Source organism: Ranitomeya variabilis, chromosome 6 (assembly GCF_051348905.1).
Source record: "Ranitomeya variabilis isolate aRanVar5 chromosome 6, aRanVar5.hap1, whole genome shotgun sequence".
In the NCBI taxonomy this organism is placed as follows: Eukaryota; Metazoa; Chordata; class Amphibia; order Anura; family Dendrobatidae; genus Ranitomeya; species Ranitomeya variabilis.
The window spans coordinates 3,106,415-3,132,341 of NC_135237.1; the positions used below are offsets into that span (position 1 = coordinate 3,106,415).

General features: G+C 44.9%; 1 protein-coding gene across 4 annotated transcripts in view; it reads right to left on the reverse strand.

The window, feature by feature from the left end:
• AGAP3 (ArfGAP with GTPase domain, ankyrin repeat and PH domain 3) overlaps nt 1-25,927 on the reverse strand; it is a 498,289-nt gene that overhangs the window by 384,018 nt on the left and 88,344 nt on the right. For all 4 annotated transcript variants that reach the window (XM_077267735.1, XM_077267734.1, XM_077267731.1 and 1 more), the window contains exons 4-5: nt 13,314-13,399; nt 11,682-11,823 (exon numbers count right to left, since the gene is read on the reverse strand). In XM_077267735.1, the coding sequence (XP_077123850.1) occupies nt 11,682-11,823; nt 13,314-13,399 (228 nt within the window). The remainder of the gene's footprint in view (nt 1-11,681; nt 11,824-13,313; nt 13,400-25,927) is intronic.

The following is a 25,927-nucleotide window of genomic DNA, read 5'->3' on the forward strand; positions in this document are numbered from 1 at the left end:
ATCCACTGGGCGGTCCTAATTAGTGAATGACAGGCTTCATTTTATGATGGTTCATAGAGGTAATTGAATATCAGGCTATAATATTACATTACATGGTGTGATATGCTATGTGGGTATCATTTTTGTGTATATTTCTATTTTACTGATGTTCATGGTGTTCTCTTGTAGAAGAGTCATTTGCTAATTGATGAATGGCTGTTGCTGCCATCTGATATCAGCCCCCACAGTACTGTATTGTTTGCTAATATCCTAATGACATATTGACCTAGCTTGTTGAAACAATGAGCCCCTGAGCCCTTCCCCCTCCTGACCTGTGAATGAGGAGAGAGACTTAAAATATCAGGGAGGTGAGACACAGATCAGTCCTGTGTGGAATGGTGATGTGTTCACAGGATCTCAGAGAGAAAGAAGCGTATATGGACTATGCTATCCTCTGTCTGCTGGATTGTTGGACTTTTATCCTGTTACTGAACTGCATTCGTGTTCTGGACAATTTTATCCTTTGTGTGGTGGATTGTATATGGACCTTTCGTATTTTGGCCTAAATAAAGGTCTTGGAATTGTTCACTATACTCTAGCTCTGTTGATTGTGTGATACCGGAGAAGGACCCCGTGACAACTGGTGGCAAGCAGTGGGATCAACAGAGTATAACCTAATGGAGAACCACCCACAGAGTACAGAAATTGGACTGTATCCAGTTTACAGGAGAGAGCCAGAGACCTGGGCCTGAACTACCAGGGACTGACTAAAGAGGCCTTAATTGACCTACTGGTGGGTGCCAGCCCAGCCACCTCCTCCCATATGTCTGAAGGAGGAGCACTGGAGACGAGGACCCCCACCCCAAAAAGCCAGTGGGTGGTGTGGTACAAAGAAGAGATGGCGGTTCTGGCCCCAGGCGTCTCTCAGGAGTATAAGGAGGAGGCTGCCAGCCGGGCACAGCGGAGATAAGAAGCAATGGAGCTTGAGAGAGGGAGTAACGCAATGTGGAATGTAAACCCAACGATCCTGGAGCCTGTACGGATCACAGACAGGGTTTAAGCCATTCGATGAGGCTTCCGGAGATGTAGAGAGGTTCTTCAAGGACTATGAGCAGCAGTGTGCTGTGATGGAGGTGCCCCACTCTGGCTGGATGCGGTAGTTAGTGGGACTCCTGAACGGTAGCCTGGCGGAGGCTTCCCGAACCACTGACTCACAGCGGAATCGGGATTATAACATTGTAAAGAGGACTATCCTGGATTACCATGCTATCACCCCAGACTCATATAGGGCCAAGTTCCGAGACCTCCCAAGCACTACGGGGGGATCGTTTAGGATGTATGCACATAAGATGTCCCAGGCATGTCTGAGATGGCTGGAAGCAGAAAACGCCTTTACTGTGGAAGATGTTATATGTTGTGAATTCTGCTCTTGGGCTCCCTCCGGTGGTTGTTGGTGGTAGTGCAGTTGTCTTGGGGTTGTAATCCAGGGCAGGTGTTTCTGCTGATTGCAGCTTTACTAGGTATTTAGGTTTGAAGGATCCATGAGTCCTTGCCAGTTGTCCATTGTTCTTGGAGGGATTGCTTCTCTCTCTGGTTCCTCTTGCCCTACTGCCAATTCAGCTAAGATAAGTGTCTGTTTTTTTGTCTCTGTGCACACATGCAGTGTGCTTTGCAATTCAGTGCAATTCATTGTGTTTTTGTCCAGCTTAGACATTGTTTGCATTTTTCAGTCATGCTGGATTCTCAGGAGATGCAGATATACTTTCTATGTCTTTAGTTAGATGTAGAATATTTGTATTATCTGCTGTGGATATTTTTAGGATTTTAATACTGACCGCTTAGAATTCTGTCCTATCCTTTTCTATTTAGCTAGAAGTGCCTCTTTTGCTAAATCCTGTTTTTCTGCCTGCGTGTGTCTTTCCTCTTATACTCACAGTCAATATTTGTGGGGGGCTGCCTATCCTTTGGGGTTCTGCTCTGAGGCAAGATAGAATTCCCATTTCCATCTATAGGGGTATTTAGTCCTCCGGCTGTGTCGAGGTGTCTAGGACGTGTTAGGTACATCCCACGGCTACTTCTAGTTGCGGTGTTAGTTTAGGGTTTGCGGTCAGTACAGGTACCACCTACTCCTGAGAAAATCTCTCATGCGGCTCCAAGGTCACCAGATCATAACAGTTATACAGGCATTCCTTATAGAACAATTTATTGCAAAGTGCCCTGCAGAGGTACGGGAATGGGTCCGGGAGCACACGCCGTGTACAGTGGATACAGCTGCAGCACTGGCTGATGAAGCCCTTACTATCCGACCGCAATGGAGGAGGCTTCTGGACAATGAACCACGGCGTTCTCCCGCACCCCGTCCCCCTCCAATTATATCTGCCCTTCCACCTAGTCGCAAGCCGATGACAATCACGCCTCACAATCCTGGGCCCCAACAGTTCCGACCACGACCTGGGGGTATCACAGAGAGATGTTATGGGTGTGGGCAACCTGGACATTTGCAGTCTGGCTGTCCCTCAAGGATTCGGAGGGAGCCCCACCTCGTCCAGTAAATCTTGTGCACTCCATCCCGCCTCAGGAAGAGCTACCGCCACCCCCACCAGAGTGGACCACCGACCAAGGCACCATAGATACCCCTCCTGGAGTGTATGGACTTCGGCCTTTGTCCATCAGAAATACAGAGCAATGGCATTGCCACCTGCAGGATGTCTTAATTGATGGATACAAAGTGTCGGGATTTAGAGACACGGGGGCATTCCTGACTATCACTGACCCCCGTGTGGTTCGACCCGAGGCAATTCACCAGGGCCCGGGAATTCCCACTGTCCTGGCGGGGGGTGTCCGAAAATATATACAGCGAGCTTTGGTACGTTTGGATTATGGTTTTGGAGAAAAACGGTGTTGGATTGGAGTTATGGGAGGACTTCCTGCAGATATCCTCCTTGGAAAGGACACTTCGGAGTTACATAGTCATTTTGTGGGAGAGAAAGGTCCGTGGGCCTCTCAGGCTATGTTCACACGATGCGGTTTTTGCTGCGGATCCGCAGCGGATTTGCAGCTGCGGATCCGCATCCTTTTTCCATGCAGGGTACAGTACAATGTTACCCTATGGAAAAAAAAAACCGCTGTTCCCACGTTCCTTTTTTCCGCTGGAAAATCCGCGCTGATTTTCTGCGGAAAAAAAGAAGTACCATGTCAATTCTTTCTGCGGATTCCGCAGCGGGTTTCCACCTGCACCAATAGGAAAATGCAGCTGGAAACCCGCAGTGGAATCCGCAGTAGAAAAAGGACTGAAAACCGCAGTGAAAACCACCGCAGGTTTTGCACTGCGGTTTTCACAAATCAGGACCTGAAAAATCCGCAGCAAAAAAAGGATCGTGTGAACAAGCCCTTTCTCTTCAGACAGAACTATTGGAGGGAGATATCGCAGATATCGGAATGCCCATCATTCCCTACGTTTTAGAGTTCAGAGACTGTCTCGCCCAGCTAGCTACCTTGGCTAATGAACATCTGCGAATGGCCCAGTCCAGTCAAAAAGTCTGGTATGACCATAAAGCCAGGACCCGGGAATTTATGGACAAGTGCTCATGATTATTGCAACCCCTGCCACTGTACAAGGAACTATAAACTATTGAGCAATGTGAACTAAAGTGAGCAGGGTCTGTGTAGACCTCATAGCGTGCTCACTTATTATGAGGGGGGAGAGGTTGTGATGGTGTGATATGCTATGTGGGTATCATTTTTGTGTATATTTCAATTTTACTTCTTATGTTCATGTCGTTCTCTTGTAGAAGGAGTTATTTGCTAATTGATGAATGGTTGTTGCTGCCATCTGATATCAGCCCCCACAGTACTGTATATTTGCCAATATGCTAATGACATGTTGACCTAGCTTGTTGAAACAATGAGCCCCTGAGACCTACCTCCTCCTGACCCGTGAATGTGGAGGGAGACTTAAAATATCAGGGAGGGGAGACACAGATCAGTCCTGTGTGGAATGATGATGTGTTCACTGGATCTCAGAGAGAAAGAAGGAGTATATGGACTATGTTTTCCTCTGTCTGCTGGATTGTTGGGACTTTTATCCTGTTACTGAACTGCATTAATGTTCTGGACTATTTTATCCTTTGTGTGGTGGATCGTATATGGACCTTTCACATTTTTGCCTAAATAAAGGTCATGGAATTGTTTACTATACTCTAGCTCTGTTGATTGTGTGGTACCGGAGAAGGACCCCGTGACACATGGCCATTAAGGAACAACCAACTATGACAACAGTCCACGGCATGTCTTATTCCACATCCTGGGCACTAGTTGTACCCCCCACAGCAAACTTTACAATATATAGCATAGATTTCTGTTGTTGAGGACTGATCTCAGATTCCTTTTTTTTCTCAAAACTACATTGATTCAACAAGATGCAGATTAGATTTCTCAGATATTTTCATCCACATTGAAAGCAACATTAACCTCATCAGATCAGGCGCAGACACAGGAAGCATGCTGCGTGCAGCCCAGAAGAGTGACAGATAGTCATGACAAAGAATACAGGCAGTCAGTCAGTAGCAATACTCATGGTGGCTCCTTATAGCTTGGTCGTCTTCAGAGCTGCTGCACTACATAGAATTTGTTTCTTATTGACCTCACTAGGTGATATTTACTCTATATCATGTATAAATCCCAGGAGATCAGCATTATTTAAAGGGAATCTGTCACCTTTTTCGTATACAAGCTGCAGCCACCGCCATCAGGGGCTTATTTACAGGTAAGCCCCCGATGTAACCTGAAAGATGAGAGAAACAAGTTAGATTATACTCACCCAAGAGCAGTCCGGGTCCGATGGGCGTCGCGGTCCGGGGCCTCCCATCTTCATACGATGACGTCCTCTTCTTTGCTTCTGTATTATCTAACTTGTTTTTCTTACCTTTCAGGTTACACCAGGGGCTTATCCGCAGCATTACAGAATGCTGTAGATAAGCCCCTGATGGCGGTGGCCGCAGGTTATAGCCGAAAAAGTAGGTGACAGACTCCCTTTAATACCATGCTTCAGGGTAGGCATCACTTCAGCTCCCGCCATGCTTCAGTGCAAGAATCAGAGTTTCCTCCATGCTTCAATCTAAGCATCACAGAGACCCCAACCATGCTATGTTTCATCTCTTTAGAAAGGCAAAGTCGTGACAGGAAACATGTTCACAATTTCCACCGCCTGGGATCTCAAACTCCTAAAACACCCAGCACATACCACAACCAACCTCCATATGAGATCATCAAGGTGGTGTATAGACGTAACCTTGATCTTATAAAAATCAGAGTTTGGATTTTTAGGATTTTCCATTTTCTGTAAGACACCGTTATCTGTGAGAGAGTTACATTTTTCTAAATCGGAATGCCTCGCTCCATAAAGATAAAGCCATTCCTGCAACATCAGTTTTAATACTTCATTCGTTATTGCTTTGTGCTTTATGTAATTATATATATCGTGTTTTTCTAATTTTGTAAAATCTTTTTATATTTTTTTTTTTTATATACACTGCCTATCTTTCTGGATTAAATATATAAAATTTAATATCTCTGTTTCTCTTGCTCTATAAACCGCACCCCTGAAGCCACACGCTACCTGTAACGGTTGTCCTCTATAAGCGATTGGTGGTGGCAGCTAGTAGTTAATTTTTTATTTTTTTTTTTATTGAGGGGCCGATATTGACTGTACCAGAAGATAGATATATATGTGTGCGTGTGTGTTATATCACACTATATATACATATACATACATACACACACACATATATGCATACACATATATATGCACACCGTATACACTCTAGTATAAGCCGAGAATTTCAGCCCTTTTTTTAGGCTGAAATTGCCCCTCTCCCCTTATACTCGAGTCATTCCCAGGGGTCGGCAGGGGAGGGGGAGCGGCAGCTGTCTAATCATACTCACCTGCTCCTGGCGCTGTCCCTGCACATCACTGGTTCTCCAGACGCTGACAGCTTCTTCCTGTAGTGGGCAGTCAATGGTACCGCTCATTACAGTAATGAATATGCGGCTCCACCTCCCAAAGGGGTGGAGCCGCATATTCATTACTGTAATGAGCGGTACCATGTGACCGCTCACTACAGGAAGAAGCTGCCGGCGCCGGGGAACAGACGTGCAGCGACCGCGCCAGGAGCAGGTGAGTATAACGAAGTGCGCGATATTCACCTGCTCCCCCGTACCACAGTCGGCGCCGCTGTGTCTTCTGCATCCTCTGCAGTGACGCTCAGGTCAGAGGACGCGATTAGTGTGTGCGTCACCCTCTGCCTGAGCGTCAGTGCAGAGGACAGGGAAGACACCGCGGCGGTCGGCAGTGGAACGGGATAGGTGAATATACCAAGTGCCGGGGGCCTGAGCGACGAGAGGTGAGTATGTGATTTTTTTATTTTTTTTTTAATCACAGCATAAGCAAATGGGGCAAATGTCTCTATGGAGCATCTTATGGGGCCATAATCAGCATTTGTGCAGCATTATATGGGGCAAATATTTCTATGGAGCATCTTATGGGGCCATAATCAGCATTGTATATACATATATACATACACACAGTACAGACCAAAAGTTTGATTTTTCTGTATTTTCATGACTATGAAAATTGTACATTCACACTGAAGGCATCAAAACTATGAATTAACACATGTGGAATTATATACTTATTTTCAGTTGTTTCACACTTTTTTGTTATGTCTTATATTCTAGGTTCTTCAAAGTAGCCAACTTTTGCTTTGATGACTGCTTTGCACACTCTTGGCATTCTCTTGATGAGCTTCAAGAGGTAGTCACCGGGAATGGTTTTCACTTCACAGGTGTGCCCTGTCAGGTTTAATAAGTGGGATTTCTTGCCTTATAAATGGGGTTGGGACCATCAGTTGTGTTGAGCAGAAGTCTGGTGGATACACAGCTGATAGTCTTAATGAATAAAAGAAGTAGCTGGCCAACAGCACACGGAAAAAAAGATGCACGTCCTAATTCCACTGGACCCCCATGGAAAATGTACATACCAGATAAAAAATGAAGGACAGCATCCAGTCCAGGTGAAAGTGTTCACAAACAAATTCCTTTATTTGCCAAAGTGCAACGTTTCGACCCACATGGGTCTTTGTCAAGCTGAATAGACTGTTAGAATTCGTATTATGGCACGAAAAAAGCAGCTAAGTAAATAAAAACGAGTGGCTATCATTACTTTAAGAAATGAAGGTCAGTCAGTCTGAAAAATTGGGCAAACTTTGAAAGTGTCCCCAAGTGCAGTGGCAAAAACCATCAAGCGCTACAAAGAAACTGGCTCACATGAGGACCGCCCCAGGAAAGGAAGACCAAGAGTCATCTCTGCTTCTGAGGATAAGGTTCTCAGAGTCACCAGCCTCAGAAATCGCAGGTTAACAGCAGCTCAGATTAGAGACCAGGTCAATGCCACACAGAGTTCTAGCAGCAGACACATCTCTACAACAACTGTTAAGAGGAGACTTTGTGCAGCAGGCCTTCATGGTAAAATAGCTGCTAGGAAACCACTGCTAAGGATAGGCAACAAGCAGAAGAGACTTGTTTGGGCTAAAGAACACAAGGAATGGACATTAGACCAGTGGAAATCTGTGCTTTGGTCTGATGAGTCCAAATTTGAGATCTTTGGTTCCAACCACCGTGTCTTTGTGCGACGCAGAAAAGGTGAACGGATGGACTCTACATGCCTGGTTCCCACCGTGAAGCATGGAGGAGGAGGTGTGATGGTGTGGGGGGCTTTGCTGGTGACACTGTTGGGGATTTATTCAAAATTGAAGGCATACTGAACCAGCATGGCTACCACAGCATCTTGCAGCGGCATGCTATTCCATCCGGTTTGCGTTTAGTTGGACCATCATTTATTTTTCAACAGGACAATGACCCCAAACACACCTCCAGGCTGTGTAAGGGCTATTTGACCAAGAAGGAGAGTGATGGGATGCTACGCCAGATGACCTGGCCTCCACAGTCACCAGACCTGAACCCAATCCAGATGGTTTGGGGTGAGCTGGACCGCAGAGTGAAGGCAAAAGGGCCAACAAGTGCTAAGAATCTCTGGGAACTCCTTCAAGATTGTTGGAAGACCATTCCCGGTGACTACATCTTGAAGCTCATCAAGAGAATACCAAGAGTGTGCAAAGCAATCATCAAAGCAAAAGGTGGCTACTTTGAAGAACCTAGAATATAAGACATAATTTCAGTTGTTTCTCACTTTTTTGTTAAGTATATAATTCGACGGAAGTGCATACACCATATTTTCACCATTAGGCAGTGTAGCCGGTGACCGCTTCTTCCCTCTGTCATCTCCTGGCAGTGTAGCCGGTGACAGCTTCTTCCCTCTGCCATCTCCTGGCAGTGTAGCCGGTGACCGCTTCTTCCCTCTGCCATCTCCAAGCAGTGTAGACGGTGACCGCTTCTTCCCTCTGCCATCTCCAGGCAGTGTAGCCGGTGACCGCTTCTTCTCTCTGCCATCTCCTGGCAGTGTAGCCGGTGACCGCTTCTTCTCTCTGCCATCTCCTGGCAGTGTAGCCGGTGACCGCTTCTTCTCTCTGCCATCTCCTGGCAGTGTAGCCGGTGACAACTTCTCCTCTCTGCCATGTCCAGGCAGTGTAGCAGGTGACTGCTTCTCTCTGCTATCTCCAGGCAGTGTAGACGGTGATCACTTCTTTTGTCTGCCATCTCCGGGCAGTGTAGCCGGTGACCGCTTCTCCTCTCTGCCATGTCCAGGCAGTGTAGCCGGTGATGACTACTTTTCTCCGCCATCTCCTGTCAGTGTAGCCGGTGACCGCTTCTTCTCTCTGCCATCTCCAGGCAGTGTAGACGGTGACAACTTCTCCTCTCTGCCATGTCCAGGCAGTGTAGCAGGTGACTGCTTCTCTCTGCTATCTCCAGGCAGTATAGCTGGTCACAGCTTCTTCTCTCTGCTATCTCCAGGCAGTATAGCTGGTCACAGCTTCTTCTCTCTGCCATCTCCAGGCAGTGTAGCCGGTGACTGCTTCTCTCTGCTATCTCCAGGCAGTGTAGCTGGTCACAGCTTCTTCTCTCTGCCATCTCCAGGCAGTGTAGCCGGTGACTGCTTCTCTCTGCTATCTCCAGGCAGTGTAGCTGGTCACAGCTTCTTCTCTCTGCTATCTCCAGGCAGTATAGCTGGTCACAGCTTCTTCTCTCTGCCATCTCCAGGCAGTGTAGCCGGTGACTGCTTCTCTCTGCTATCTCCAGGCAGTGTAGCTGGTCACAGCTTCTTCTCTCTGCTATCTCCAGGCAGTATAGCTGGTCACAGCTTCTTCTCTCTGCCATCTCCAGGCAGTGTAGCCGGTGACTGCTTCTCTCTGCCATGTCCAGGCAGTGTAGCCAGTGACCGCTTCTCTCTGCTATCTCCAGGCAGTGTAGCTGGTCACAGCTTCTTCTCTCTGTCATGTCCAGGCAGTGTAGACGGTGATCACTTCTTTTGTCTGCCATCTCCGGGCAGTGTAGCCAGTGACCGCTTCTCTCTGCCATGTCCAGGCAGTGTAGCCGGTGACTGCTTCTCTCTGCTATCTCCAGGCAGTGTAGCTGGTCACAGCTTCTTCTAGCTGCCATGACCAGGCAGTGTAGCCGGTGACCGCTTCTTCTCTCTGCCATGTCCAGGCAGTGTAGCCGGTGACTGCTTCTCTCTGCTATCTCCAGGCAGTGTAGCTGGTCACAGCTTCTTCTCTCTGTCATGTCCAGGCAGTGTAGACGGTGATCACTTCTTTTGTCTGCCATCTCCGGGCAGTGTAGCCAGTGACCGCTTCTCTCTGCCATGTCCAGGCAGTGTAGCCGGTGACTGCTTCTCTCTGCTATCTCCAGGCAGTGTAGCTGGTCACAGCTTCTTCTAGCTGCCATGACCAGGTAGTGTAGCTGGTGACCGCTTCTCTCTGCTATCTCCAGGCAGTGTAGCCGGTGACTGCTTCTCTCTGCTATCTCCAGGCAGTGTAGCTGGTCACAGCTTCTTCTCTCTGCCATGTCCAGGCAGTGTAGCCGGTGACTGCTTCTCTCTGCTATCTCCAGGCAGTATAGCTGGTCACAGCTTCTTCTCTCTGCCATCTCCGGGCAGTGTAGCCAGTGACCCCTTCTCTCTGCCATCTCCAGGCAGTGTAGCCGGTGACCCCTTCTCTCTGCTATCTCCAGGCAGTGTAGCTGGTCACAGCTTCTTCTCTCTGTCATGTCCAGGCAGTGTAGACGGTGATCACTTCTTTTGTCTGCCATCTCCGGGCAGTGTAGCCAGTGACCGCTTCTCTCTGCCATGTCCAGGCAGTGTAGCCGGTGACTGCTTCTCTCTGCTATCTCCAGGCAGTGTAGCTGGTCACAGCTTCTTCTCGCTGCCATGACCAGGTAGTGTAGCTGGTGACCGCTTCTCTCTGCTATCTCCAGGCAGTATAGCTGGTCACAGCTTCTTCTCTCTGCCATCTCCAGGCAGTGTAGCCGGTGACTGCTTCTCTCTGCTATCTCCAGGCAGTGTAGCTGGTTACAGCTTCTTCTCTCTGCCATCTCCGGGCAGTGTAGCCAGTGACCGCTTCTCTCTGCCATGTCCAGGCAGTGTAGCCGGTGACTGCTTCTCTCTGCTATCTCCAGGCAGTGTAGCTGGTCACAGCTTCTTCTAGCTGCCATGACCAGGCAGTGTAGCCGGTGACCGCTTCTTCTCTCTGCCATGTCCAGGCAGTGTAGCCGGTGACTGCTTCTCTCTGCTATCTCCAGGCAGTGTAGCTGGTCACAGCTTCTTCTCGCTGCCATGTCCAGGTAGTGTAGCTGGTGCTGTTATGTGACCTCTGCTTACAGCTTTATCTCTAGGAAAACTCGATGCTGCTGGATCTTTCTCATTTGTAAAATAATCTCTTATGTTTTCGGACCTTTCTCTTGTCTTCCCATATTTCTCACATGTAATCACTTGTCACTGACCCCTTGCAAGTCCAGGTATTGGATGCATTTTTCTCATTATCGTTAATCAATGGACTTTTACAATTGGTGCCTAAGAAATGTGGCTCTGTGAGGACACAGCATTGTTTCTTAATTAACCAGACGTCTATTTTCAACAAGCCAGGAGGAATAGACTATATCTATATTTTGACTTTTGAGTTTATGAGTCTTTTTCTTCAGTTGGTCAAAAAAGTCTGAAAAGTTGACTTCTTTCATGCAGGGTCATTGAACAATGATATTTGCCGATATACTAATTACACATTGTCCAGACCAGATAGTTTATTGACTTGCAAAACAGAGGAGGAAAAACTATGCAAATAGATCACTATTCTTCCCCTTTACCTGAGAATTTTGGTTTGAAGGACATTTGATAACTATAAAAAAGGAGTATTTTAGTGTTCCCTTTATTTTTCTGAGCAGTGTACATTATGAGACTACTCTACGGCATCTGGTGAACAAGCCAATATTTCCAAATTCTCACTATAAATCCAGACCCATCTAATAATCCAGTCAACCGGTGATCCTTCTCCTGCTGAAAAATATCCTGCATGCAATTTATGTAATGGGTTAGTGGAAGAATCCACTGAGCAGAATTGAATAGTGACCGCGCTGTGGAGCAATCACCTCAGATCAGTGATGGGCATGGGGGTCACTAATGCTTGTGTATGTAGCTCTATTTAAGGATGGAGGATGTCTCACCATTTCTACAACATTGACGAGAAAGTCATCCATACCTTGCGTCCCAACAAGAACCATGGGGACATCGGCCGTGTTGCGGTAACTGGACAGGCGAGCATAATAATTAAATACAGTCTGGAAACTGATCTCATCTTCAAGACTGAACACAAAGACCACGGCGTCGACCCAAGCAGCAAACTGGAAAAGAAGGAAATATCATGAGAGAAAGGCAGGCTCCACAGGGGCCACAAGGCTCAGGGCGTGAGGATTATATTCTAATGAGATACATACACGCACATTCATGTATGAATATACACATACAGCATATCACTGGATGACCACATCGGGGCACGGCAGTGGAAAGCTGCACTGGCAGATTAGTATAAAGTAAGCCAAGCCTAACTGGGATGGAGGAGCATCTGAGAAGTGGCAGTCAGAGGATTGGAGGAGCCGTCCGACAGCTGTCAGAATATCCTGGAGGGGAAGCAAGTGTCCCTCAGCAGTGGAATAGTCTGGAGGGGCCGCAGTCATTCGGCAGCTGTCATGGTATTCTGGAGGGGCAGCAGTCATCCAGCAGCTGTCACGGTATTCTGGAGGGGCTGCAGTCATCCAGCAGCTGTCACGGTATTCTGGAGGGGCTGCAGTCGTCCGGCAGCTGTCACGGTATTCTGGAGGGGCTGCAGTCATCCGGCAGCTGTCACGGTATTCTGGAGGGGCAGCAATCATCCGGCAGCTGTCACGGTATTCTGGAGGGGCTGCAGTCGTCCGGCAGCTGTCACGGTATTCTGGAGGGGCAGCAATCATCCAGCAGCTGTCACGGTATTCTGGAGGGGCTGCAGTCGTCCGGCAGCTGTCACGGTATTCTGGAGGGGCAGCAATCATCCGGCAGCTGTCACGGTATTCTGGAGGGGCCGCAATCGTCCAGCAACTGTCAGGGCATTCGGGAGGGGCCGCAGTTGTCCAGCAGCTGTCACAGTATTCGGGAGGGGCCGCAGTCGTCCAGCAACTGTCACGGTATTCTGGAGGGGCTGCAATCGTCCTGGTCATGGAATTGTTTACTATACTCTAGCTCTGTTGATTGTGATATACCGGAGGACACCGTGACAGGCCGCAGTCGACCAGCAGTTGTCACGGTATTCTGGAGGGGAAGCAATTGTCCCTCAGCAGTGGAATAGACTGGAGGGGCCGCAGTCGTCCGGCAGCTGTCACGGTTTTCTGGAGGGGATACAGATGTCACGGTATTCTGGAGGGGACCCAGTCGTCCAGCAGCTGTCACGGTAATCTGGAGGGGAAGCAGTCGTCCGGCAGCTGTGATGCTATTCTGGAGCGGACGCAGTCATCCTGTGGCTGTCCATGTGCTGGAATCGGAGATGTATATACCATACGCTCACTATGAGACCCCCAATACCCGGCCGAGTACTGGAAGCCGCGTCATCGTCCATCACTGGTCAATCACATTGTCCTGATGACTGGTGACAGTGGTGGGATCTTTGTGATCTCTCCAGTGTCTCCTGTGACAAAGTGGTGACAGCGGTGGGATCTCTCCATTGACTTCTGTGACAAATTGATGGCACTGGAGGGATCTGCGCGGCCCCCTGGCTATCAGCCATGACACACACATACACTAATGTACAGACTATACATATATACCATACTGTACACATACTGAGCACACGGGGGAGCAGTACCTGCATCTCTGGGGGTCCGCCTTCATCTCGGATTAGCAGAAGGTAACTCTGTCCATCAACCACAATTTCTTTCTTAAATCTTCCACCTAAAACAGGATGGATAAAGTGTGACAAGCATATAATACAAAGTCTCCAAACAAGACAACTGTCCGGATCACAGACTTCCATAGTTCTATACCAGTCATCGCTCGGCCGCCATCATTTACAGCCATTCTCATTAACCCCAGAGAAAGTGTCGCTGCTCGCTGAGGATTTTCCAGTCATTTTATGGTCCGTAAACAACTGACACACAGAGGATCTCAAAGCAGAAAGTTGTCAGCCAGGAGAAGGTACACACACATTTACAGGCATAAGATCTATCACAGACACTGAAGACATCTCAAGAACAGCTGAAACAGGGACATTACCCAACACTGGACGTCCCTCAAATATTGATGAAATTACAAAAACATTGGTGCTGGTGGCTGCAAGAAGCCGACAGCAACATTAGAGGAGCTGCAGGAATTTCTGGCCAGTCCTGTATGTGACAATCTCCCGGAAGGCTTTTCTAAAGAGAATCATCCAGGCCGGAGATGCGCTGCCAAAATGTCCATCAAGTGACAAAAGCCTGAAGGGAAGGTATTCTGTCTGATGAGACCGAGAAATAACTCTGTGGCCAGAATTTCAAAGCAGATACTGTGCAGCTCCTCTGTGTAGTCACACGCTCTATATATACTATATATCCACAACTCCTCTCTGTAGTCACACACTCTATATAAACTATATATCCACAACGCCTCTCTGTAGTCACACGCTCTGTATATACTATATATCCACAGCTCCTCTGTAGTCACACGCTCTATATATACTATATATCCACAGCTCCTCTCTGTAGTCACACGCTCTGTATATACTATATATCCACAGCTCCTCTCTGTAGTCACACGCTCTGTATATACTATATATCCACAGCTCCTCTCTGTAGTCACACGCTCTGTATATACTATATATCCACAGCTCCTCTGTAGTCACATGTTCTGTATATACTATATATTCACAGCTCCTCTCTGTAGTCACACGCTCTGTATATACTATATATCCACAGCTCCTCTGTGTAGTCACACGCTCTATATACACTATATATCCACAGCTTCCCTCTGTAGTCACACGCTCTGTATATACTATATATCCACAGCTCCTCTCTGTAGTCACACGCTCTGTATATACTATATATCCACAACTCCTCACTGTAGTCACACGCTCTATATATACTATATATCCACAGCTTCCCTCTGTAGTCACACGCTCTGTATATACTATATATCCACAGCTCCTCTCTGTAGTCACACGCTCTGTATATACTATATATCCACAGCTCCTCTGTAGTCACATGTTCTGTATATACTATATATTCACAGCTCCTCTCTGTAGTCACACGCTCTGTATATACTATTTATCCACAGCTCCTCTGTGTAGTCACACGCTCTATATATACTATATATCCACAACTCTCTGTAGTCACACGCTCTGAATATACTATATATCCACAGCTCCTCTCTGTAGTCACACGCTCTGTATATACTATATATCCACAACTCCTCACTGTAGTCACACGCTCTATATATACACTATATATCCACAGCTTCCCTCTGTAGTCACACGCTCTGTATATACTATATATCCACAGCTCCTCTGTGTAGTCACGCTCTGTATATACCGTATTATATATCCACAGCTTCCCTCTGTAGTCACACGCTCTGTATATACTATATATCCACAGCTCCTCTGTAGTCACATGTTCTGTATATACTATATATCCACAGCTCCTCTCTGTAGTCACACGCTCTGTATATACTATATATCCAAAGCTCCTCTCTGTAGTCACACGCTCTGTATATACTATATATCCACAGCTCCTCTCTGTAGTCACACGCTCTGTATATACTATATATCCACAGCTCCTCTCTGTAGTCACACGCTCTGTATATACTATATATCCACAGCTCCTCTCTGTAGTTATATGCTCTGTATATACTATATATCCACAGCTCCTCTCTGTAGTCACATGCTCTGTATATACTATATATCCACAGCTCCTCTCTGTAGTCACACGCTCTGTATATACTATATATCCACAGCTCCTCTCTGTAGTCACACGCTCTGTATATACTATATATCCACAGCTCCTCTCTGTAGTCACACGCTCTGTATATACTATATATCCACAGCTCCTCTCTGTAGTCACACGCTCTGTATATACTATATATCCACAGCTCCCCTCTGTAGTCACACTGTCTGTATAGACTATATATCCAAAGCTCCTCTCTGTAGTCACACGCTCTGTATATACTATATATCCACAGCTCCTCTGTAGTCACATGTTCTGTATATACTATATATCCACAGCTCCTCTCTGTAGTCACACGCTCTGTATATACTATATATCCAAAGCTCCTCTCTGTAGTCACACGCTCTGTATATACTATATATCCTCAGCTCCTCTGTGTAGTCACACGCTCTGTATATACTATATATCCTCAGCTCCTCTGTGTAGTCACACTGTCTGTATATACTATATATCCACAGCTCTTCTGTGTAGTCACATTGTCTGTATAGACTATATATCCTCAGCTCCTCTGTAGTCACACGCTCTGTATATACTATATATCCACAGCTCCTCTCTGTAGTCACACGCTCTGTATAGACTATATATCCTCTGCTCCTCTGTAGTCACACGCTCTGTATATACTATATATCCAAAGCTCCTCTCTGTAGTCACACGCTCTGTATATACTATATATCCTCAGCTCCTCTGTGTAGTCACACGCTCTGTATATACTATATATCCTCAGCTCCTCTGTGTAGTCACACGCTCTGTATATGCTATATATCCACAACTCCTCTCTGTAGTCACACTGTCTGTATATACTATATATCCACAGCTCTTCTCTGTAGTCACATTGTCTGTATAGACTATATATCCTCAGCTCCTCTGTAGTCACACGCTCTGTATATACTATATATCCACAGCTCCTCTCTGTAGTCACATTGTCTGTATAGACTATATATCCTCAGCTCCTCTGTAGTCACACGCTCTGTATATACTATATATCCACAGCTTCCCTCTGTAGTCACACGCTCTGTATATACTATATATCCACAGCTTCTCTCTGTAGTCACACGCTCTGTATATACTATATATCCACAGCTCCTCTGTAGTCACACACTCTGTATATACTATATATCCACAGCTCCTCTCTGTAGTCACACGCTCTGTATATACTATATATCCACAGCTCCTCTCTGTAGTCACACGTTCTGTATATACTATATATCCACAGCTCCTCTCTGTAGTCACACGCTCTGTATATACTATATATCCACAGCTCCTCTCTGTAGTCACACGCTCTGTATATACTATATATTCACAGCTCCTCTCTGTAGTCACACTGTCTGTATATACTATATATCCACAGCTCCTCTCTGTAGTCACACGCTCTGTATATACTATATATCCACAGCTCCTCTCCGTAGTCACATGCTGTATATACTATTTATCCACAGCTCCTCTGTAGTCACACGCTCTATATATACTATATATCCACAACTCCTCTCTGTAGTCACACGCTCTGTATAGACTATATATCCACAGCTTCTCTGTGTAGTCACACGCTCTGTATATACTATATATCCACAGCTCCTCTCTGTAGTCACACTGTCTGTATATACTATATATCCACAGCTCCCCTCTGTAGTCACACTGTCTGTATATACTATATATCCACAGCTCCCCTCTGTAGTCACACTGTCTGTATATACTATATATCCACAGCTCCTCTCTGTAGTCACACGCTCTATATATACACTATATATCCACAGCTTCCCTCTGTAGTCACACGCTCTGTATATACTATATATCCACAGCTCCTCTGTGTAGTCACACGCTCTGTATATACTATATATCCTCAGCTCCTCTGTGTAGTCACACGCTCTGTATATACTATATATCCTCAGCTCCTCTGTGTAGTCACACGCTCTGTATATGCTATATATCCACAACTCCTCTCTGTAGTCACACTGTCTGTATATACTATATATCCACAGCTCTTCTGTGTAGTAACATTGTCTGTATAGACTATATATCCTCAGCTCCTCTGTAGTCACACGCTCTGTATATACTATATATCCACAGCTCCTCTCTGTAGTCACATTGTCTGTATAGACTATATATCCTCAGCTCCTCTGTAGTCACACGCTCTGTATATACTATATATCCACAGCTTCTCTCTGTAGTCACACGCTCTGTATATACTATATATCCACAGCTCCTCTCTGTAGTCACACGCTCTGTATATACTATATATTCACAGCTCCTACCTGTAGTCACACTGTCTGTATATACTATATATCCACAGCTCCTCTGTAGTCACACGCTCTATATATACTATATATCCACAGCTCCTCTCTGTAGTCACACGCTCTGTATATACTATATATCCACAGCTCCTCTCTGTAGTCACACGCTCTGTATATACTATATATCCACAGCTCCTCTCTGTAGTCACATGCTGTATATACTATTTATCCACAGCTCCTCTGTAGTCACACGCTCTATATATACTATATATCCACAACTCCTCTCTGTAGTCACACGCTCTGTATAGACTATATATCCACAGCTCCTCTGTGTAGTCACACGCTCTGTATATACTATATATCCACAGCTCCTCTCTGTAGTCACACTGTCTGTATATACTATATATCCACAGCTCCCCTCTGTAGTCACACTGTCTGTATATACTATATATCCACAGCTCCCCTCTGTAGTCACACTGTCTGTATATACTATATATCCACAGCTCCTCTATGTAGTCACACGCTCTGTATATACTATATATCCACAGCTCCTCTCTGTAGTCACACTGTCTGTATATACTATATATCCACAGCTCCCCTCTGTAGTCACACTGTCTGTATATACTATATATCCACAGCTCCTCTCTGTAGTCACACGCTCTATATATACTATATATCCACAGCTCCTCTGTAGTCACACGCTCTATATATACTATATATCCACAGCTCCTCTCTGTAGTCACACGCTCTGTATATACTATATATCCACAGCTCCTCTCTGTAGTCACACGCTCTGTATATACTATATATCCACAGCTCCTCTGTAGTCACACTCTGTATATACTATATATCCACAGCTCCTCTATGTAGTCACACTCTCTGTATATACTATATATCCACAGCTCCTCTCTGTAGTCACACACTCTGTATATACTACATATCCACAGCTCCTCTCTGTAGTCACACGCTCTATATATACTATATATCCACAGCTCCTCTGTAGTCACATGTTCTGCATATACTATATATCCACAGCTCCTCTGTGTAGTCACACGCTCTGTATATACTATACATCCACAGCTCCTCTCTGTAGTCACACGCTCTGTATATACTATTATTCCACAGCTCCTCTCTGTAGTCACACGCTCTGTATATACTATATATCCACAGCTCCTCTCTGTAGTCACACGCTCTGTATATATTATATATCCACAGCTCCTCTGTAGTCACATGTTCTGTATATACTATATATCCACAGCTCCTCTGTGTAGTCACACGCTCTGTATATACTATATATCCTCAGCTCCTCTCTGTAGTCACACTGTCTGTATATACTATATATCCACAGCTCCTCTCTGTAGTCACACGCTCTATATATACTATATATCCACAGCTCCTCTGTAGTCACACGTTCTGTATATATTATATATCCACAGCTCCTCTCTGTAGTCACACGCTCTGTATATACTATATATCCACAGCTCCTCTCTGTAGTCACACGATCTGTATATACTATATATCCACAGCTCCTCTGTAGTCACACGTTCTGCATATATTATATATCCACAGCTCCTCTCTGTAGTCACACGCTCTGTATATACTATATATCCACAGCTCCCCTCTGTAGTCACACGCTCTGTATATACTATATATCCACAGCTCCCCTCTGTAGTCACACGCTCTGTATATACTATATATCCACAGCTCCTCTCTGTAGTCACACGCTCTGTATATACTATATATCCACAGCTCCTCTGTAGTCACACGCTCTGTATATACTATATATCCACAGCTCCTCTCTGTAGTCACACGCTCTGTATATACTATATATCCACAGCTTCCCTCTGTAGTCACACGCTTTGTATATACTATATATCCACAGCTCCTGTGTAGCCACACGCTCTATATATACACTATATATCCACAGCTCCTCTCTGTAGTCACACGCTCTGTATATACTATATATCCACAGCTCCTCTCTGTAGTCACACGCTCTGTATACACACTATATATCCACAGCTCCTCTCTGTAGTCACACGCTCTATATATACACTATATATCCACAGCTTCCCTCTGTAGTCACACGCTCTGTATATACTATATATCCACAGCTCCTCTGTGTAGCCACACACTCTATATATACTATATATCCACAGCTTCCCTCTGTAGTCACACGCTCTGTATATACTATATATCCACAGCTCCTCTCTGTAGTCACACGCTCTGTATATACTATATATCCAAAGCTCCTCTCTGTAGTCACACGCTCTGTATATACTATATATCCTCAGCTCCTCTGTGTAGTCACACGCTCTGTATATACTATATATCCTCAGCTCCTCTGTGTAGTCACACGCTCTGTATATACTATATATCCACAGCTCCTCTGTAGTCACATGTTCTGTATATACTATATATCCACAGCTCCTCTGTGTAGTCACACGCTCTATATATACACTATATATCCACAGCTTCTCTCTGTATATACTATATATCCACAGCTCCTCTCTGTAGTCACACACTCTGTATATACTATATATCCACAGCTCCTCTGTGTAGTCACACGCTCTATATATACTATATATCCACAGCTTCCCTCTGTAGTCACACGTTCTGTATATACTATATATCCACAGCTCCTCTCTATAGTCACATTGTCTGTATATAATATATCCACAGCTCCTCTCTGTAGTTACACTGTATATACTATATGTCCACAGCTCCTCTGTGTAGTCACACGCTCTATATATACTATATATCAACAGCTCCTCTGTGTAGTCACACACTCTGTATATACTATATCCACAGTTCCTCTCTGTAGTCACACGCTCTATATATACTATATATCCACAGCTCCTCTGTAGTCACACGTTCTGTATATATTATATATCCACAGCTCCTCTCTGTAGTCACACGCTCTGTATATACTATATATCCACAGCTCCCCTCTGTAGTCACACTGTCTGTATATACTATATATCCACAGCTCCTCTCTGTAATCACACGTTCAGTATATACTATATATCCACAGCTCCTCTCTGTAGTCACACGTTCTGTATATACTATATATCCACAGCTCCTCTCTGTAGTCACACGCTCTGTATATACAATATATCCACAACTCCTCTCTGTAGTCACACTGTCTGTATATACTATATATCAACAGCTCCTCTGTGTAGTCACACTCTCTATATACTATATCCACAGCTCCTCTCTGTAGTCACACGCTCTATATATACTATGTATCCACAGCTCCTCTGTGTAGTCACACGCTCTATATATACTATATATCCACACCTTCCCTCTGTAGTCACACGCTCTGTATATACTATATATCCACAGCTCTTCTCTGTAATCACACGCTCTGTATATACTATATATCCACAGCTCCTCTGTGTAGTCACACGCTCTGTATATACTATATATCCACAGCTCCTCTGTGTAGTCACACGCTCTGTATATACTATATATCCACAGCTCCTCCCTGTACTCACACACTCTGTATATACTATATATCCACAACTCCTCTAGTCACACTGTCTGTATATACTATATATCCACAGCTCCTCTCTGTAGTCACATTGTCTGTATAGACTATATATCCACAGCTCCTCTCTGAAGTCACATTGTCTGTATATACCATATATCAACAGCTCCTCTGTGTAGTCACACGCTCTGTATATACTATATATCCACAGCTTCCCTCTGTAGTCACACATTCCGTATATACTATATATCCACAGCTCCTCTCTAGTCACACGCTCTGTATATACTATATATCCACAGCTCTTCTGTAGTCACACGTTCTGTATATACTATATATCCACAGCTCCTCTCTGTAGTCACACGCTCTGAATATACTATATATCCACAACTCCTCTCTGTAATCACACGCTCTGTATATACTATATATCCACAGCTCTTCTCTGTAGTCACACGCTCCGTATATACTATATATCCACAGCTCCTCTCTGTAGTCACACTCTCTGTATATACTATATATCCACAGCTCTTCTCTGTAGTCACACGCTCTGTATATACCATATATCCACAGCTCCTCTCTGTAGTCACACACTCTGTATATACTATATATCCACAGCTCCTCTGTAGTCACACGCTCTGTATATACTATATATCCACAGCTCCTCACTGTAATCACACGCTCTGTATATACTATATATCCTGTTGTGAACTCTGTTTTTGGGCTCCCTCTTGTGGTCACAAGTGGTACTGTGTGAGTGTTGTCTTTGGGCTCCCTCTGGTGGCTCTTTGTGTCATCCTGCAGGTCTTAGGTTGGATCAGCTGTCTCGTTAGCTGGTTCCTATTTAGCTCACCTGAACTATCAGTTGTTGCCTGCTGTCGTTGTATTCAGTGTTATTCTGTTTGCTCCTGTCTACATCCGTTACCAGTCTCTCCAAGAGAAGCTAAGTTCTGTTTGCTTATTCTTGCTCATCTGTGTTCAATATGTTCCTAGAATATTATGAGTTTTGTCCAGCTTGCCAATATGTGATTTCTCTGCCTGCTGGTAGCTCTGGGGTGCTGAGTTGCTCCCCCCACATCGTTAATTGGTGTGGGGGTTCACGCATTCTCTGCGTGGATATTTTTGTATAGGGTTTTTTACTGACCGCACAGATCCCGTGCTATTTTCTGCTATCTAGTGTTAGCGGGCCTCATTTGCTTAACCTGTTTCATCTCTGCGTTTGTCTTTTCCTCTTAACTCACCGTTATTATTTGTGGGGGGCTGTTCTATATCTTTGGGGTTATTTCTCTGAGGCAAGTGAGGTCTTACTTTATCTCTAGGGGTAGTCAGTTTCTCAGGCCGTGAAGAGACGTCTAGGATTTCAGGAAACGTTCCACGGCTACCTTTAGTGTGTTTGGTTAGGATCAGGTTTGCGGTCAGTCCAGTTACCACATCCCCAGAGCTCGTCCTATTATTTCTGACTTAGCTGGTTAGATTTGTGATCCTAAGCCACTGGGATCATAACAATATCCACAGCTCCTCTCTGTAGTCACACGCTCTGTATATACTATATATCTACAGCTCCTCTCTGTAGTCACACTGTCTGTATATACTATATATCCACAGCTCCTCTCTGTAATCACACACTCTGTATATACTATATATCCACAGCTCCTCTCTGTAGTCACACTCTGTATATACTATATATCCACAGCTCCTCTCTGTAGTCACACACTCTGTATATACTATATATCCACAGCTCCTCTGTAGTCACACGCTCTGTATATACTATATATCCACAGCTCCTCACTGTAATCACAGGCTCTGTATATACTATATATCCACAGCTCCTCTCTGTAGTCACACTCTGTATATACTACATATCCACAGCTCCTCTCTGTAGTCACACTGTCTGTATATACTATATATCCACAGCTCCTCTCTGTAGTCACACTGTCTGTATATACTATATATCCACAGCTCCTCTCTGTAATCACACACTCTGTATATACCATATATCCACAGCTCCCCTCTGTAGTCACACACTCTGTATAGACTATATATCCACAGCTCCTCTCTGTAGTCACACGCTCTGTATATACTATATATCCACAACTCCTCTCTGTAGTCACACGCTCTGTATATACTATATATTCACAGCTCCTCTCTGTAGTCACACGCTCTGTATATACTATATATCCTCAGCTCCTCTGTAGTCACACGCTCTGTATATACTATATATCCACAGCTCCTCTCTGTAGTCACACTCTGTATATACTATATATCCACAGCTCCTCTCTGTAATCACACACTCTGTATATACCATATATCCACAGCTCCCCTCTGTAGTCACACACTCTGTATAGACTATATATCCACAGCTCCTCTATATGGTCACAAACTGTATATACACTATATATCCACAGCTCATCTCTGTAGTCACACACTCTGTATATACTATACACGGTGTTCCAAATGATTCTGCACAAAGAGTTTAGGAGTGATAAGGTTAGAATTTTTTTGTTTGTCATTTAAACTCATTGCTGGTGATGTGTGTCAGGGCTCTTTATATCACTGAAAGCAATTGCAGATACCTGTGCACATTAGTTTGGCCGGTGTGTCCAAATAAAGGCAAGACTACTTAAGAAGGCTGTTCCACATTATTAAGCAGCCTACATTTTTTGCCAAAATGGGAAAAAAAAAAGGATGTGTCGGCTGCTGAGAAGCAACAAATTGTGGAGTATTTAGGTCAAGGCATGACTACAATCAACATTGCCAAGACACTTCATCGTGATCATCGCGCAATCAAGAAGTATGTAGCTGATTCCCAGCACACACGTGTGCGTGCTGATAAGGAAAAATTGAGGACTCTTTCCAACAGGCAATTGCGTAAGGTTAAAAGAGCAGCTGCAAAAATGCCTTGTGCAGCAGACAAGTTTTTGAAGCTGCTGGTGCCTCCAACGTCCCCAGAACAACAAGATGCAGGGTCCTTCAGAGGTTTGCAGCTGTGCGTAAGCCATCCTGTCGACCACCTCTATCCACTGCACACAAGCAGAAGCGGCTCCAGTGGGCCAAACGATACATGAAGACTGACGTCCAAACTGTTTTGTTCACCGATGAGTGCCGTGCAACGCTCGATGGTCCAGATGGATGGAGTGGAGGATGGACACCCCATTAAAACACGGCTAAGGCGCCAACAAGGAGGAGGTGGAGTAATGTTTTGGGCTGGAATCATGGGGAGAGAGATTGTCGGCCCCTTTATGATCCCTGAAGGGGTAAAGATGAACTCCATAATCTATGTGGAGTTTCTAAAACAACCTTCCTGCCATGGTTCAAGAGGCAGAACCGTGCTTTCCGTAGCAAGATCATTTTCATGCATGATAATGCACCGTCTCATGCTGCAAAAAACACATCTGCATCTCTGGCTGCTATGGGCATAAAAGAGGGCAAACTTATGGTGCGGCCACCATCTTCCCCTGACCTCAACCCCATTGAGAACCTCTGGAGCATCATCAAAAGGAGTGTCTATGATGGCGGGAGGCAATTCACATCTAAGCAACAGCTCTGGGGCGGATTCTGTCCACATGCAAAACAACTGAAGCAGAAACCATCCAAAAACTGACAAATTCAATGGACGAGAGAGTTCAGAAGCTTCTTTCCAACAAGGGGTCCTATGTGCAAATGTAACATCACCTAGAATAAAGTTTTCACTTGAAAACTGTTTGATTTCATTTTGTAATAAGCTGATAATGTTTATAACTTCACAACTGACCATTTTTTTGTTCAAAATAAAATAAAAAAGGTTGAAAACTCTGCTGTGCATAATAATTTGGAACATGCATTTTGAGTGTTTATTTTTTAAAAGATACTGTTTTCATAGGCAGATTGTTCCATAACATTGCAATTATACTAGAATAGTAGATGACTGGAAAATAACAATGACTGCAATTCAGATAGGTAATTAACAGAAAATAGGAGGAAATATTATTTGCATAATAATTTGGAACACAGTGTATTTTGCTCCCATATCTCTATAGTCACACTGTCTGTATATACTATATATCCACAGCTCCTCTCTGTAGTCACACGCTCTGTATATACTATATATCCACAGCTACTCTCTCTGGAGTCACACGCTCTGTATATACTATATATCCACAGCTCCTCTCTGTAGTCACACGCTCTGTATATACTATATATCCACAGCTCCTCTCTGTAGTCACACGCTCTATATATACTATATATCCACAGCTCCTCTCTGTAGTCACACTCTGTATATACTATATATCCACAGCTCCTCTGTGTAGTCACACGCTCTGTATATACTATATATCCACAGCTCCTCTCTGTAGTCACACGCTCTATATATACTATATATCCACAGCTCCTCTCTGTAGTCACACTCTGTATATACTATATATCCACAGCTCCTCTGTAGTCACACGCTCTGTATATACTATATATCCACAGCTCCTCTCTGTAGTCACACGCTCTGTATATACTATATATCCACAGCTCCTCTCTGTAGTCACACGCTCTGTATATACTATATATCCACAGCTCCTCTCTGTAGTCACACTCTCTGTATATACTATATATCCACAGCTCCTCTGTAGTCACACGTTCTGTATATATTATATATCCACAGCTCTTCTCTGTAGTCACACGCTCTATATATACTATATATCCACAGCTCCTCTCTGTAGTCACACGTTCTGTATATACTATATATCCACAGCTCCTCACTGTAGTCACACGTTCTGTATATACTATATATCCACAGCTCCTCTCTGTAGTCACACGCTCTATATATACTATA